At 39.7% G+C, this 17,181-nt stretch overlaps 1 protein-coding gene across 1 annotated transcript in view; it reads left to right on the top strand.

Annotated features, from left to right (window-relative positions):
* CCDC175 (coiled-coil domain containing 175) overlaps nucleotides 1-17,181 on the top strand; it is a 79,458-nt gene that overhangs the window by 41,179 nt on the left and 21,098 nt on the right. Inside the window, exons 9-15 of the mRNA XM_040226356.1 lie at nucleotides 2,208-2,344; nucleotides 4,740-4,850; nucleotides 5,935-6,006; nucleotides 7,055-7,190; nucleotides 7,723-7,854; nucleotides 13,180-13,318; nucleotides 16,400-16,479. Coding sequence (XP_040082290.1) covers nucleotides 2,208-2,344; nucleotides 4,740-4,850; nucleotides 5,935-6,006; nucleotides 7,055-7,190; nucleotides 7,723-7,854; nucleotides 13,180-13,318; nucleotides 16,400-16,479 — 807 coding nt within the window. The remainder of the gene's footprint in view (nucleotides 1-2,207; nucleotides 2,345-4,739; nucleotides 4,851-5,934; nucleotides 6,007-7,054; nucleotides 7,191-7,722; nucleotides 7,855-13,179; nucleotides 13,319-16,399; nucleotides 16,480-17,181) is intronic.

Below are 17,181 nucleotides of genomic sequence, written 5' to 3' on the forward strand. Positions count from 1 at the left end.
AGAAGGCTACAATCCATTGCATGAGTGAGTGACTAACCATGCTTGTTAGCTTTTAATTCACTTTTTTTCAGAGAGTGAAGCTCTTTGGGATCCCAGACTAAAGTGGTGGAAGGTTTTATCAGGCTTAACACCTGAATGAGCTCTAAGTGTTTACTTTTGTCCCCTGTGTCAAGTAAGAGAACCAAACCTCAGTTTCCAAATGATTTTTTCTATATTAATAAATGTCCTCAGAGTAAAAGGACTTTCCTGCTGGCTCAGTCATAAAGAATCTGCCTGAATGCTGGAGACCACCTGCAGTTCAGGAGATGTGAGTTCAATCCCTGGGTCAGGAAGATCCCCTGGAGAAGGAAATAGTAACCCACTCCAGTATTCTTGCCTGGGAAGTCCAATGGACAGAGGAGCCTGGTGGCCTGCAGGCCGTGGGGTCACAAAAGGTGGACATGACTTAGTGACTAAACTACAACCACCAATATCAGAATAAAAGTTTTCAGTGCTAGGTTTACCAGTCTGGACTTTTGCTTTTTTATAGAATTAGGCCTACTAACCTCATGACTATGCCAAAGCCTTTGACTGTGTGGATCACAACAAACTGTGGAAAATTCTGAGAGAGATGGGCATACCAGACCACCTGACCTGCCTCTTGAGAAATTGGTATGCAGGTCAGGAAGCAGCAGTTAGAACTGAACATGGAACAACAGACTGGTTCCAAATAGGAAAAGGGTATGTCAAGGCTGTATATTGTCACCCTGCTTATTTAACTTCTATGCAGAGTACATCATGAGAAACGCTGGACTAGAAGAAACACAAGCTGGAATCAAGATTGCCAGGAGAAATATCAATAACCTCAGATATGCAGATGACACAACCCTTATGGCAGAAAGTGAAGAGGAACTAAAAAGCCTCTTGATGAAAGTAAAAGTGGAGAGTGAAAAAGCTGCCTTAAAGCTCAACATTCAGAAAACGAAGATCATGGCATCCGGTCCCATCACTTCATGGGAAATAGATGGGGAAACAGTGGAAACAGTGTCAGACTTTATTTTGAGGGGCTCCAAAATCACTGCAGATGGTGACTGCAGCCATGAAATTAAAAGACACTTACTCCTTGGAAGAAAAGTTATGATCAACCTAGACAGCATATTCAAAAGCAGAGACATTACTTTGCTGACTAAGGTCCGTCTAGTCAAGGCTATGGTTTTTCCTGTGGTCATGTATGGATGTGAGAGTTGGACTGTAAAGAAGGCTGAGTGCCAAAGAATTGATGCTTTTGAACTGTGGTGTTGGAGAAGACTCTTGAGAATCCCTTGGACTACAAGGAGATCCAACCAGTCCATTCTGAAGGAGATCAGCCCTGGGATTTCTTTGGAAGGAATGATGCTAAAGCTGAAACTCCAGTACTTTGGCCACCTCATGCGAAGAGTTGACTCATTGGAAAAGACTTTGATGCTGGGAGGGATTGGGGGCAGGAGAAGAAGCGGACGACAGAGGATGAGATGGCTGGATGGCATCACTGACTCGATGGACCTGAGTCTGAGTGAACTCCGGGAGTTGGTGATGGACAGGGAGGCCTGGCGTGCTGCGATTCATGGGGTTGCAAAGAGTCGGACATGACTGAGCGACTGAACTGAACTGAACTGAACCTCATTATCTTATTCTGCAACACGTTTAAGATCCCTTTTCATCCTGCTATTTCAGCGATCCTTAGCCCACCATTCCTTTCTAACTTTTTAACCTCATTTGAAGCCATTCAGTAGAGACATCCAAGCACCAAGTTTTTACCTCATTCAGAAAACTAATGTTTACTGTCTTTTGTCCTTGAATAGAAATATTTAAGAAAGGGTAAGCATAATATCTAATCAAAGACGTTTTGAGCAAGAGTTCCTACTGATGTTATTTTTTCCCCCCTGGTATAGTTTATCTTCTGGGAAAAGGACATACATATCTTGCTGAATGATCCTACTTTATTAATTCTTATTTCAATATGAATTATTACTTTATGGTTTCTTATCAGTGTTTATTACCTTTCTACACATTTGTCATATTTGAGGCCCCAAGTGTACAATTAATATCTGATGTAGAATTAAATCACTCAACATTTAAGGCATAGTCTTATATGAGTGTTAAGTAATATGCCCAGTGCTCTAGTGAGTTGCCCATCAAAGAAACCATGACACAAATCCTCTACTTCAATTCCTTTTTTTTTTCCCTAGATGACTGAAAAGTTACACAAATGTCGTTTAGAGAACAAAGCTCTACGAGAGAAATTGCAAACAGTTTCCAGACAATATAAGATTGTCTTAAATGAAGAGGATAAAGTTTTCATGCAGAAACGGAAAATTTATTCTGAGTATGTTTCTATCCATGAGCTATACATGACTCAACATCCTATAGTTATGGGTTGCATCTCCATTTAAGCTTATCCTAGTTTTAAAATCTATTGACAGCAGTGAAATATTCTTTATCCAGTCATAAATATGCCTCAAATTTGCCTCTATACATACTGAATAATGCTTTCCTCATATGGGTCAGATCAAATCCATAAACAGCAAACCTATTATTTTTACTTCTACATCAGATTCTTGAAAGAATAACCATGTTTTTACTCCATAGACGGCCTAGAGAAACTGAGATCTACTGTCATCAGAAACTGGCTCTGCACTTAAATTTCCTATCTCAGAAAAAGGTCTGGTCATTGACATAATCCCCTAACCCAGAGACTGGGAAATTATTCAAGGAAACTCCTGTATTTTAGCAGGAAGCACCAATGTTTGTCAGTTCCACCTCCCAAATATTTCTCAAATATATCCTGTCCTCCTATCCAGCTCCACTGTTTTCACCCCCTTTTAGCCTCTTTGCTTTGGCTTGCCTCTCAGAAGTTCTTCCCACTTTCTGTTTTACCACCCCTAACTTATCTGTCTCCTTCTCACCAGAATGATCCCTATGAAACATCCCTCTGAGGTCACTCCTTTTCATTAGTCATTGCATTGTTATCACCTGCGCACACATCACTTTGTCCCACTGAGCTATGACAGATCAGCGCAGTTGCTCCATCTTAGCACTATATCCTCAGGATCTTGTCCATTGCTTAGCAGGTAATGGGCATTCACCAGTGTTTTCCTAATGAATTATATAAGTAATAATCTGGAGAAGGCAATGGCAACCCACTCCAGTACTCTTGCCTGGAGAGTCCCATGGACAGAGGAGCCTGGTAGGCTGCAGTCCATGGGGTCCCGAAGAGTCGGAAACGACTGAGTGACTTCACTTTCACTTTTCACTTTCATGCATTGGAGAAGGAAACAGCAACCCACTCCAGTGTTCTTGACTGGTGAATCCCAGGGATGGAGGAGTCTGGTGGGCTGCCGTCTATGGGGTCGCAGTGAGTCGGACACGACTCAAGCGACTTAGCAGCAGCAGCACACTTAAAATTAAGACACATGGAAGTGTAATTATGGTGTCCAGGCCCACTTATGTGAAGCTGAATTTATGGTCATTGTTGTAGCATTTACAATACAGAGAGTTACTACAATCATCATTTCTCATCCAATTGAATAGCCTACTAAGAATGATACAGTTAGTATTCTTCAGACAATAACTTCCTTAGATCGATACGAAGTTATCAGTTTGAATCATAAAATGTTCTGGTGACAAATAATTGTAGCCCTGAAACATTTACTACTGTTATTGGTATTTATCCTCTTCAGCTTGGGCTGCCATAAAAATTACCATAGACGGAGAGATTTAAATGACAGAAATTTATTTCTCATAGTTCTGGAGGCTGGACATCTGACATCTGGGTGCCAGCATGGCCAGATTCTGGTGAGAACTCTCTTCCTAACTTGCATAAAGAAGATGGTCAACCATCTTCTCACAGAAGGGAGATAGAGAGACAGAGCTGTCTGGTATCTCTGCTTATGAGGGCACTAATCTCACCACGAGGACTTTACCCTCATGACCTCATATAGATCTAATCTCTTCCCAAAGGCCCCATCTTCAAATACCATTTCACTGGGGCCTAGGGCTTCAACATATGAATTTGCAGGATAACACAATTCAGTCCACAGACGTTTTGAAGAAGATGAGATGCTTAGATAAAGTACTTCCTGTTATAGGCATGTGCCTCCTATCAATGTCTGGAAATTTGAACAAAATCATAAACTTTCCATAATTCACTCTGTAAGTTAGGGACAAAAAATAATCAGTTTTCATAGAATTTCTCATGGGTGCTGCTCACTGGCTTCAGCACTTTACATTTCATTTAAATTCTTATAACCAGTGAGATAGGTATTATGGTCCCCATTTTATGGATGGCAAAACTGAGGCTCATCCATAGGTGAAATCTCTTTTCAAGATCGCACTGCTAGGAAAAGGTAGACCACTATCTAAAGTTAGTCTGATTGATTCCTTCACATTTTCCAAAATAAAATACCAGAATTGATAAATTCATTAAAAGAGACACACTCACTCAGCAAGGCAAAGTGCTATTGAACCATTCTCATGGTTTTATGGTTCCTTTTACAATTAATGTTCTTTTCATGGCTTGAAGATTTTCATAAATTTAGAGTTAGCCACTAATAGGAAAAAACTTTGTTTCTATTTTTTACTAATTTATCTGGTAAATAGTTCCTGAACTGAAATTTTCAAACTACTTTTTGAATCCTTGTTTGTTATTGCATATTTTCTTATGCTAAGGAGTTAAAAATGATTTCAACGTTCAACATATGATAACTATTTTTTCATGGTAGAAATCAAAAACAACTGGCATTTATAGCTCAGAAAGAAAACTTCCTATCCAAAAGAAAAGTCGACATCAAAAATATGGAAGAAGGACTTATTACTCTCAGCGAGCTTCATCGGTATGTTTATTGCCTTTGAACATTTTAATCTTCATTCCTCTGCATTTATTTCTTAATAAATGGTAACCAACCTATAAAGTTTGGAATATACTATAGAAAAGGAGGTTCATAATTGGCTATCTCTGTTTTACAGTCCAGAAAGGTCATTATCATTGAATCTTTCAATGAAAGGATAGACAGGTGCTGAGTTCTACATAAGCTGCTTCTAATACCTACTTCAGAGTCTCCACATTCCCTCTACCCCAGATCCACAAGCACATCTTCCATTCTTAACTACTACTTATCCCTAATTCCAGAATCTATATTGGCTTTCTAAGTTATGGGAGAAAGTGAAATTTGTAGCTCAGTCATGTCCGACCCTTTTGAGATCCCATGGACTGTAGCCCACCAGGCTCCTCTGTCCATGGGATTTCCCAGTCAAGAATACTGGAGTGGGTTGCCATTTCCTTCTCCAGGGGATCTTCCCCAACCCAGGGATTGAACCTGAGTCTCCGCATTACAGGCAGGTTCTTTACCATCTGAGCTACGAGGGAAGGCCCCTATACCCATGTATAATGTCTAAATTATACATTGCAGCAAATCAGAACTCAGTCTAAAATCCAGAGTTCCTCAACAATTTGTTGACCTAAACCCTTCCTATGTCACAGGGTTATTTCCCTTCATGTCCTCTGTGTGCAATGTTTGTCTTAGTCCCAAGTGTCCTGACTAGCTGCTCCTTTCCTCTGTGTGTTTGCAAATGATGATGTCTTTTCCTTGGTGAGATATCACCTCCATGTTCCTCCCTCTATTAAATATTATTCTTTAATAACCTGTCCTCAACTGCCTCGCCAAAATCTGTTCTTCCTTATTCTTGGCTTCAAAACTTGCAAAATCAGTTTGCATTGGCCAAAAAGTTGTAATTGTCTTTCCATTAGTCTGGCACTAAAAGCTTTAGTTGTGCAGGTTTGTTTTGTCTCCCAATTAGATGGTAGCCTTATTGTGCTACCACAATAAGTTTGCATTATTATGAAGAATTATACATTGTCTATTATACATTTAACAGCTCCCATAAATGCAAAATCCAATATGTTTTTCTTATTTTTAGAGCAACAAAGGAAGTATATCGGAAACAAATAAAAATCTTGAATGAGAACATGGAAAGAGAAACTCAGAGATGGTAAAAAAAAAAAAGCTTATTTATATCATAAGTACTGTATGTTATCTTAATTAATAGTGCCCCAAAGTTGGAAAAAATAAGAGTGCTTGTTGGTTGCTAGAGTCCATGGAAGTTATTTCCCACAAAATTAAATTGTGTTAGTTCTCTTGGCTCTAGATGTGTTTGTTAGTTTGATATTTTGTTCATTGAATAGAAACAAAGTTTTTCATTCCAATCATGTGAAGTCACCAGAGTATAATTGTCAAGATTTGTGACAATGAGTCTTACTCAGCCAGGTGCCTATGTGGACCAGTAAGGAAGGTGATGTGAAGGGACAGAGGAGAGTGGTTAAGCACACAGTCTCAGCAGATGGACTACTTTGGTTGTTTTGCCTCTTGTTAGCTCTATGACCAGGGCTGAGTTATTTAATATCTCTCTGCTCCCATCCCTATAAAGTGAGGAATGATAGTAGTACCCACCTTGTAAGATTGCATGAATGATAAATGAGATGATCTATGTGAAGTATATAGCCCAGTGCCCAGCACCTAGAAAACACCTGCAGAAACTTAGACATATTTTATTGTTGTTGTCATTGTTGTTAAACTATTTATAAGACTCCAGTTGCACATTTTTACTCTTCTCTAGTTATCTTTTTTATGTTGTGGTGGAGAGAAAAATTTGAGAATTCGGAAGCTTGAGACTTCTTACTAGCACTTTGAGTAATTTAGGTAATTCCTTTACCATTTCTGTCTGGGACTCCTCTTTTTTCACCAACCCCTGAGCCTTCCCCATTTCTCTCCTTTTCTAGAGGAGGTAAGCTATCAAGTGTGGTTTGCCCACCGTCCTGCTGGATGCACAGACACAGCTTCAAGTGAAGCAGCTTGCAGAGATGCCATTTGGCCAGTTAACGTTTTGTCTTATTTTTTCAGCTAATGTGCCTCGTCTGCATCATCAATAGCACAGATAATTTTGTACGATCATAATACAATTTGTTTTGTTTTGAATTTTTCATCTTTTCAATGAACTGTGATGTCAATTTGATGATAATTCTTTTTGTTCTCATCTCCAGTATTATAAATCAGTGGAAAATAGCTTGTTTGCGAAAAAAACATGCACGTTGGGTCAAAAATATAAGAAATGAAATAAAAGAACTTATAGATAAAATTCAAGAAGCTGAAAATAGGCGCAGTGAATTAATGGAAGAGGTAAAGGAACCCAAGGAGCTTGTGTTTGCTCCCTATATTGATTGCATATCAGTAATTCTTCAGTATTTCATTACACTTTACCTTATTGCTGATTTCATGTCTAGAGTAAATTATGTAACTTTCTTAAGAAATGTATCCATTTGCTATGTATTAACTGTAGGAATTTAGCAAAGTAGCAATTCTCTCCAGAATATGATTTTGAAGTATGTAACTAAAACTTGAGGACAGTGTTTAGGGCAACTATCTCTAAAAATAAAGGGACTAAACATCATTTACTTAGCTCCTATATTTATCCTCTGCCTACCCTCCAGCCCCTACTAGTTCCATGCCTAATTTCCTAATGTCATTTACACATGTTGTTTGGTGACGAAATTAATCTCTGAAGGGAAAAAATATCCCTCCCTCTCCAGTAGTTACTGAGACAAATTAGCCAAATGTCATGCAGAAAGCTATTAATTTATCTGACGATTTGAAAATATTAATACTGACTGCTACAAGACATTTGATAAATTCTCATTTTTCCCCTAATTAGACCAGTATTAGAGAAAACGCTATCAAAGAATTTTTGGCACAGATTGAACAACTTACATTAGAATTAAAACAAGAGGAAGATGCATTTGTTATCAAAGAACAAAAGTTAATTCAAGAATTAAGCAAGTTTGAAGTAAGTTTTGTTTTATATCTAAGAACAATTTTATGTGGCTGTATGAAGGGGAGGGTATATTTCATGCCATTCAGTTAGTGAAAGTGAAAGTTACTCAGTCGTGTCCGACTCTTTGCAGCCCTATGGACTATACAGTCCATGGAATTCTCCAGGCCAGAATACTGGAGTGGGTAGCCTTTCCCTTCTCCAAGGGATCTCCTCAACTATTCAGTTAAATGTAAAGTAAATCTTCTAGTTTGAACAAGACTACAATTAAATTCTGAATATTTCTTCTTTTCCTAAAAAAGAAATAGAGCAATAAGAAATAATTTTTTAGTTAAAAAAATATCACACACTCCAGGTTATGTAGAAGTGCTGGCATAAATCCATGGAGATACGGTGGAGCGTTGGAGAAAACCATGCAGAGCTTTAAGAGGAGACAGTGGGGGAGAGGAATGAAGGGTGAGGGAGACCAAGAAGGGCAATCTCAGAGGTTCTCCTTAAAGAGGGGCCATGGTATTGACCTGGAAACTGCCAGGGGCTGCCCTTGGATAGAATAGAACATGGATGCTGGAGAGGAAGACTCACAGGGCAGAGAGTGGAAACACAACAGAAAACAGAAACCTTTTCAAGGTGCTGGTGTTACCTTGACAGGCAAGGGCATGTTTCTTGGAGACCACTGTAAATAAAGTAGCTGAGAAGTAAAGAGATGGTAATAGAAGGCTTCCTGAACTTAATTCAGTTTGAAGAGAGGGCAAAAGGCCTGGCTCCCCCAAAGAGGAGCTTTATTTGAAGGCAGCAGTGCCTTGCTGTAGCAAGGGAACAGGCAGTCCTTACATTTCAAAGTTTAGATCTTCCCCTGATCCAAGCCCACTCTCCGCCCTCCACCACAGGCACACACACTCTGCCATGTCCTGTAGAAACCCTCTGCAGACAGCTGGTCCCAGAAAAAGTCAATTCTAGAAGCAGATAAATCTTCTGCACAAAAATACTATAAGAAAAACAGGTGAAGGGGGAATGAAACTTTCATAAAATCGTTCTGGAACAGTTGAAAACTATGATGATTCAACATTCGTCTGTGAATTCAGAAAAAAGTTCATAGAGGTGCCAAGGAAGATTAGCAGTATGGAAATACAGGAACTCAGGGAAGAGACGTCAGAAGGGGATGGCCAGAAATAGCAAGAGGGGAAATGGAAACTGGCACAGCTCAGGGAACAAACAAGGGAAAAAAAGCGTTGCACAAACGTGTACAAAATTAGAAGGGACAGAAGGAAGAAGCCGTAAGGTGGAGGGCATTTCTCCATTGGTCGCAGCATGTCGAGGTGCTCAGTATCCTTCTAAATCTTGAAAAACAGAAATTTGCAAAAGAGAGGGGTGGGAAACAGATAAAGAGCTTTGTCCTTATGAAACGTTCCACTGGGGTGGGGGCTGACTGAAAATAAACAATAGAACATGTGATATTTTCAATGGCAATAAATGCTATGGAGAAAATAAAAATAGGAAAGTACACTGGGGTGAGTGTATATAACGCAGTCTATGTGCCCTTTTAAACAGGGAGTCAGAGAAGCCCTGAAGGATATGAGGAAGTGTGATGTGCAGACATCTGGAGAAGGTGGCTCCAGGCAGAGGACGTGCTGAGCCTGAAGGTTCTGAGACAAGACTTTCTATTTGAGGGCTGACAGGGAGGCAGCGTGGCTGCAGCAGAATAGGGGAGAGTGCCAGCTGGGCAGGGACTCATCTTCCAGAAGCAGATGCTGACATGGAGTTAGGAGTTCAAAGGTTTATTAGGGTGTGATGCCTATGAAAGGACTAGGGGCCACTATGTAGGCTGCAAACTCTCTAGGGAGCTCCAAAGCCAGGACTGTCCATAGGAAGAGGCCCACCTTGGGCAGAAATGGCCTCACCCTTGTTCCATCTCCTTGCTCACACAATTAGTTGGAGGCCACTGAAGAGCATGGTCTTGGCTAGATAGCCAAGGTCACTCTGAAGGAGCCAACCACCCTGGAGGCTGTCAGCTAGCCACTTTCCTTGTCACAGGCCAGTGGATTCTTCCTCGAGGGGAGATCTAAAAGGGGCAACTCCAGGCCTGCCCCTCATTATAGGTCCTCGTGAATACACTGTCTTTTGCTCTGCATGCGCTGGGAAGCCATTGGAAGGTTCTGAGTGAAGATTATTTATTCTGAAATAATATGGCTTTCACTTAAATAGGATCACTCTAGTTGCTCAACAGAATTTAGGAAAGCAGTGGTGGATACAGGAAGACCAATTAGGAAGTGAGATCAATATGCCAAGTAGTTTGACTTAGAATGGTAACTGAGGGGTGGTCAGAGGTAGTCATCATCTCAGATGATTTTTGAAACAGAGATGACAGAGTTTACCCATCACACTTAATGATAAACCAATGAAGACAGTCAGGAGTAAGACGAGGACACCATTTAACATTGCATTCAAGCTTATACAATGAAATAAGGCAAAATAAGTAAATTAGAAGTGTAAGACTGCAGATAAGAAAATTTATGCAGATAGTCTGTTTGCCAGGCTATGTGCCCCCTGCAGGGCTGTGGCCACCTGTGCCTCATTTACACAAAGACATGGACAGATGGCAGCCTGGGTGCTACTATTATAAATCCCTTTTCCTCTTGAAAATCATCATCAATAACCCCAGGCATATTGGAATCCCATTCCTGCCTTTAGTTCAATTGGCATGAGGGCCCAAAATTGAGAGGCAGTAACCTCAGATTTCAGAGAAGGCAATGGGACCCCACTCCAGTACTCTTTTGCCTGGAGAATCCCATGGACGGAGGAGTCTGGAAGGCTGCAGTCCATGCGGTAGCTAAGAGTCGGACACGACTGAGCGACTTCACTTTCACTCTTCACTTTCATGCATTGGAGAAGGAAATGGAAACCCACTCCAGTGTTCTTGCCTGGAGAATCCCAGGGACGGGGGAGCCTGTTGGGCTGGCGTCTATGGGGTCTCACAGAGTCGGACACGACTGAAGCGACTTAGCAGCAGCAGCAGTAGCAACCTCAGATTTTGGTTTATGGGAGTATTATTGTACCCTTGGTGGGATCATTCTCACCAGTAGTAAGACTTCTGGATGGACAGAGCCCAAATTCACAGGGAGGGAAGGCGAAATCAGTAGGTTTCATAGTGAGTCTTTCATCACTGGGCTATGTACGTACATGGCTCAGGACACAGGGAGGCTGAGGGAGGATTTGAATGATCTGAAGAAGCTGCCCACCTCCAAGAAGCCGAGCCAGCAGGCAAACACCCCCTTGCCTGAGCGGCAGCAGCACCTGGTTCCCAGTCCTCTCTCCAAGCATAAAACAAGAGCGTGGTTTCTTGTTAGGGTGGTGCTGGCAGCCTCACCCTTGTGCAGGCATGGGAATGAATTAAAGTATGCGCATACTTCCTTATGTGAGGAAGGCAGCCATTGTTAGGCCATTCTTTTTTTAGAGAGCATAGTATAGGTAATACATGATTGAGTTTCTGAACAGTGCAGTATGGAGAAATTTACTCCTAATTCTACATTGTAATAATTTTATATTATGGTGTTTTATGTTGTTTTTGTCTTTCTGTGTTATTCATAAGAATTCGAATGACAATATGGAAGGGGACCTATCAGTCCATTAAATCGCTGTATTATTGTAATTAGGGCAAGCAAGGTGCTCTATCAAAAAGAGGCCAAAATACAGTGAACATAAGCAAGATGTGCACTGAAGGGTTAACAATCCTCTGTCTCTTATTGGGAAATTGATTTTGGCTTAACTTTCTGGCTCCTTCCCCTGGTAACCTGATAAAGATGGATTCTCAGTGATATCAGGCAACATTGCTTGTGCAGAACAACACTTTATTGGTGTGCTGCATCTTGACCAGGAGAATAACTAATGGGAAACCAGAGCATTGGGCTTTCCTGGATTCGGTGCCTCTTTTAAAAGGGCATGTCCCTGGTATGGACCTGGAAGGTATGCCCAAGAGATGTTGGCTCCAATTTGAACATGAGGCTTCTAAGCCAGGGAGGACTTCACATCCACCCCTGTGGGACTCTTTCTCTTGGGCTGAGTTATCACCTTGGTGGGGTCAATGGACATTAGCCTCAGGTTGGCTGTGTTGAAAGGGCACCTCCTGTTGGGGAGACAGGCCTGATATTGCTGGCATTTAGGTTTCTTTTAAATTATATGTGTGTTCGGCTTAGATAAAAATAAAAGTAAACTGGATCAGGTGTGGCCTGTTTAAATCTTAAGAGTCTTAGTATCTAGTTAAGAAGCCCCTGACATGGTCATTACAGAAGAGAGATTTTTATTTCTCTTCCCTGGTACAGGCTGAAGGGAGGGGGTTGAGGGCTGGAAAGGCAGCTCTGCCATCCTCAGCATGAGGCTAACATCTGCGGGTCCAAGTGTCAGCTTCCATTCTCATCCTCTTCCAGCAAGGGGAAAGAGGAAGGACCCAAGAGGCATATACTTCTTCCTGTTTTAGGGGCAGGACCCAGAAATGGCATACCCCACTTCTGCTCACAGACTCACTGGTCACACCCGCCTGGTGGGAAAGCTGAGAAATCACTCTCGTTGGCAGCCATCTGCTTAGCTAAAACTCAGGGGTCCTGACAGGACAGGAGAGTGGATAGCACATGTCAGTTGGCTGATTTTGCCTTAGTCGCTAGATTAAGTCCACCCTGACTTTCTAGGAGAGAGTCAACTATATTCCACTTGAAACTAAATAAGACCTGAGTTTGAATAAGTAAGCAGGCATGTTCATGTTTTGCTTTGGGCCCTTTTAACCCATTTATTGAAGTATTATATCCATTTATTTCTACCCCCTCCCCATTTCTTACTTACATCCACATTTCTTAGAGCTGGCATGTATTTTGTTTTACTGTGCTTGTGCTTAGTCACTCAGTTGTGTCTGACTCTTTGCGACCCCGTGGATTGTAGCACCCCAGGCTTCTCTGTCCATGGGATTCTCCAGGCAAGAATACTGGAGTGGGTTGCCATGCCCTCCTCCAGGTTTCATAATGTATGATCAATCAAAAGAAAGTTTCTCAAATATGTTTTAGGGCAAATATAAGGTAACAGCAATAGAACCATAGCAGTCAAGCTATAGAACTGAAAGGATCTTTGGAGAGCCCAGCGAATTTATCTCCTAATGTTATAGATTGCCAGAGAGTCAGTGAGTCAGCCAACAAATATTTATTAAATATCTAGCGTGTGCCAGATATCTTTCTATGCAACTTAGGATAAGAAGTGTCCAAGACAGAAGTTTCCACATCAATGAACTTACCTTCTACTCTAGAATATTGTGTGAATTCTCCATAATCATACCTCACAATCAGCTTTCTGTCTTTCAAGCAAAGATTCGCTGAAGAAGAGCAAATTAGCAAAGAAAAGGAAATTGAGTTAGACGAGTGTCTTCCACAGCTTCATGTGGCAGAAGAGGAATTCACAGATAAAAACAGAAAATTTCACAATCTCATTGAAACTGTTACAGGTAGATATGAAGTACTTAGTAACTGACTTCAAGCTCAGGTACGGATTTCACTGTTGTCTGCTAACACAAGGTGGGCCATTCATCACAAGCCAATAGTGAAATTCTCTCAAGCTTTTTCCATTATCTTTAATTCTCCATTCTCTAGTTTTTGCCTCTTTTAGTTTCTTCTTCTCCACACCACAATCTTACTGTTAACTCTCGTCAAATTTTTCTTCTCTTTTAAAGACTATTTAAAACTAAGAGTTAGTAACAACTATATTATATAGTTTCTGTCTGTCCTTGGTAAAGGTAGAACCAATTTCTTTACCTTCTTTTTTGTTTCTTAACATGAGTTTACAAATTGTATCTTTTCCAGCTGTGACTTTAACCATTTATCGAGTAGGTATTCCTTAGATTTTTTTTTTGCTAATCTAGCCCTAAGGCAGAGATAGATAAGAACTTGTCTCAGATTTGCGGGCTTCGAACAGGATATGAAATGTGTCTGAACACATGTTTTGTGTTTTAGTGCATGGCACAACCATGTGTGTGTTTAATATAAAAAAAAATTATTCTCCCCAAAAAGTTGTCTGTGGTCATCTAAACCTGAACCCCAAAGTTCAGATCTAAAACCATCCTAGAGGTGTGACTCTTGTCTTGAATCTGGGGAGTGAAGGGTCATTATCCAAGAATTTAGGTTCTTAAGCAGGACAACTTTCAGCATTTCTATCTTCTAGATGATAGCAGAAATGCCGTTGGAATCAGGAGGCCAGGACCAAAATTACAGAAAGTACTGGAATGGGAGTAAAAAATGTGCACTCTGGTGCGACTGACCAGCTGGCAAAGATGACTATGGGGATAGCAATTGAAACAGTGTGTCAAAACAGGGCAGTCACATGGAAGCCCATATGCTGAAATGTGAAACAGATATCCAAAGTGAATAGTGATAATTGTCAAAGAGTGTGGAGTTTTAAGAATATAAGAATAAGAATAAATGTCTAGGTAACTGGTCTGGTTCCCAGTCCTCAGGTGGCTTCCACTTTTGCCAGGTTTTCATTTGGTTAACCCAGTTAAGTTTTCTTCATCTTTTACCACTTTTAGCAAGACATACAATGTGTATATATTCTGTTGCCAGATATCTACTTCTCCAACTTTCCTCCATCCCTTCTTGCACTGGGTGGGGGATATAAGAAACACTATGAGTATAAAAGTAAGCAATATATTGCCGTCTACTGCAAGGAATGATTCTCTTAAGGCAAAACAAAGGGGTAAAACACTGAAGAAAGTGGAAAGGAAGGCAGGAGGAAAGAAGGGAAGGGGACATGAGAGCAATGTGCTTCAGATAGGAACTAAACCTTTTAGTCCCTTACTCATAAATAGGATTAGATAGTCAAAAATCACCAGACATCTCAGGAAAAAACTCCAACGTGAATGACAGAAACTAAAGCAGACAGAAAAAGAGAATATGCTAGAAACATGGACAACACAAAGAACATAATAGGGATTCTCAGGGAGTACATATTCTCTCTATATTATTATATATAATGCATATATATTCTCCATTTATTGCAGAGAATATGTATTCTTTCTATTATAGAGAATATATCTTAAAGGTGTATTCTTAGAGAAATAAAATAAGATATTGTGTTTATGAAAAAACAAAATGCTTAAAAGAACAGAGAACATGAAAGAGTTGGTAGAAATAAAAAATGTAACAACGAAAATTTTAGAATTCAATGAGGATTATAAAAAAGTTAAGAAGATTTCTCCAAAAATAGAAAAAGAAAACAAGGAGATAACAGGATAAAGGGTAAGGAAATTATAAAACTATTCTGAGATGTCAAATATCTAACAGGAAAGACAGAGAAAAATGGAAAGTATAAAGTTATCAATAAAATATTACAAAAATATTTCTCAGAATTGGACAATATGAATTTCCTATTTGAAAGGGCCTATCAGATTCCCAGTACAATATATGAAAGAAAAGACACTAACTAAGCCACATCACTGGATTTCAGGAGGAAAAAAAAAAAAAAAGATTATAAAGGCTTCTAGAGAGGAAAAGAAGATTTTACACAAAAGATTAGGTACCAGAATGGTTTCAGACTTCTTAGCATCAATATAACAGTAGAATTTAGAAGACATTGCCTTCAAAATTTTGAGAGAAAAAAATTTCCTATGTTAGATACCCATCTGAACTATCAGTCAACTAGAGATGTAGAATAGAGATATATTTAGATATATAAGACCTCATCTACTGTGTCTCAGGAAGCTGCACAAAATTTGCTTCAACAAATAGAAGAAATAAATTAAGAGAAAGAAGAGGGTATGAGTTTCAAAAAGCAGGAGGTCTAACATGAGAGAGTTGCAAGGGGAAGTCTCAGGAGGTGTCAGCTTTGCAGTAGGACTAAAGAAAAATGCACAGAAGACAGTGGGGGAGGGCAGAAGAATGGAACTGATAGACTACTTAACGTGTTTGACCACATGGGAAGTAATTTTCAGAAAGATTTTACAATTCTATTATAGATTTTGGTGTGAATCAATGATATATACATGGAAAACTAAGCATTTTTTTTTAAGTGAGGTCATTTTTAACTCCAGGAAAAACAAACAAACAAAAACTATACAAGAAAAGAAACATAGTCATACTGTACCATTTGTCTCATCAGTGAATAAACTTTGCATTATCATAATGACCCGAACAGTTGGAATTCATTTAAACAAAATCTGTAATTAATGAGGAGGTTAGAGGAAGCAAACATGGAGGCTGTGAGTGTTCACAGGAGATGTGAGTGTCTATGTCCTCCTCTACTATATCAGGAAGTAAGTAGGAAAAAATTTAAGAAAGAAAAGGAAAAAATTTTTATAAAGAAAAGGTTTTTCAGAAAGAAAGTTTTAAAGGAAGAGGAAAAAGTAAAAATGAGTTAAAAATGGTTGATTCTGAAGAGTCAAACACAGGGGTGGAAGCAGCATTGGAGAGCACCTGACTTCTGATTTTGATCATAAGCTTTAAAATAGTATTTGGCTTTTAAAACCAGGTATATGTCTTATTTTCTTTTATTTAATAACATTGTGAGTAGTTATTTTTTCTCTCCTTCATTATAGCACAAAAAAATGAACAAACTTTACTGAATAATAATATTTCTCAACTTACAAGAGACTTTATAAGATACATTAACAACACGGTAAAGTATCAATATATTCATTCTTTTTCCTTTCATTAGGATATTGGTATATATAGGCAATAGTACTTACCTAGCACCACTAGAGTTTTCAAGAAAGTCGCATTGTTTAAAGTTACCCTATATAAACCAATGTTTTGAAATTTTTAGTCACAGCATATACACGTGTGTATATATATGTGTGTGTGTATATATATATATATATATATGTTCAGTTCAGTTCAGTAGCTCCGTGGAGTCTGACTGTTTGTGACCCCATGGACTGCAGCACGCCAGGCTTCCCTGTCCATCACCAACTCCTGAAGCCTGCTAAAACTCATGTCCATTGAGTCGGTGATGCCAATGAATGATCTCACCCTCTGTCATCCTCTTCTCCTCCTGCCTTCAATCTCTCCCAGCATCAGGATATTTTCCAATGAGTCAGTTCTTCACATCATGTGGCCAAAGTATTGGAGTTTCAGCTTCAGCATCAGTCCTTCCAATGAATATTCAGGACTGATTTCCTTTAGGATTGACTTGTTTTGATCTCCTTGCAGTCCAAGGGACTCTCAAGAGTCTTCTCCAACACCACAGTTCAAAATAATCAATTCTTCGGCACTCAACTTTCTTTATAGTCCAACTCTCACATCCATACATGACTACTGGAAAAACCATAGCTTTGACTAGATGGAGCTTTGTTGGCAAAGTAATGTCTCTGCTTTTTAA

Source organism: Oryx dammah, unplaced genomic scaffold (genome assembly GCF_014754425.2).
Source record: "Oryx dammah isolate SB20612 unplaced genomic scaffold, SCBI_Odam_1.1 HiC_scaffold_26, whole genome shotgun sequence".
Lineage (NCBI taxonomy): Eukaryota > Metazoa > Chordata > Mammalia > Artiodactyla > Bovidae > Oryx > Oryx dammah.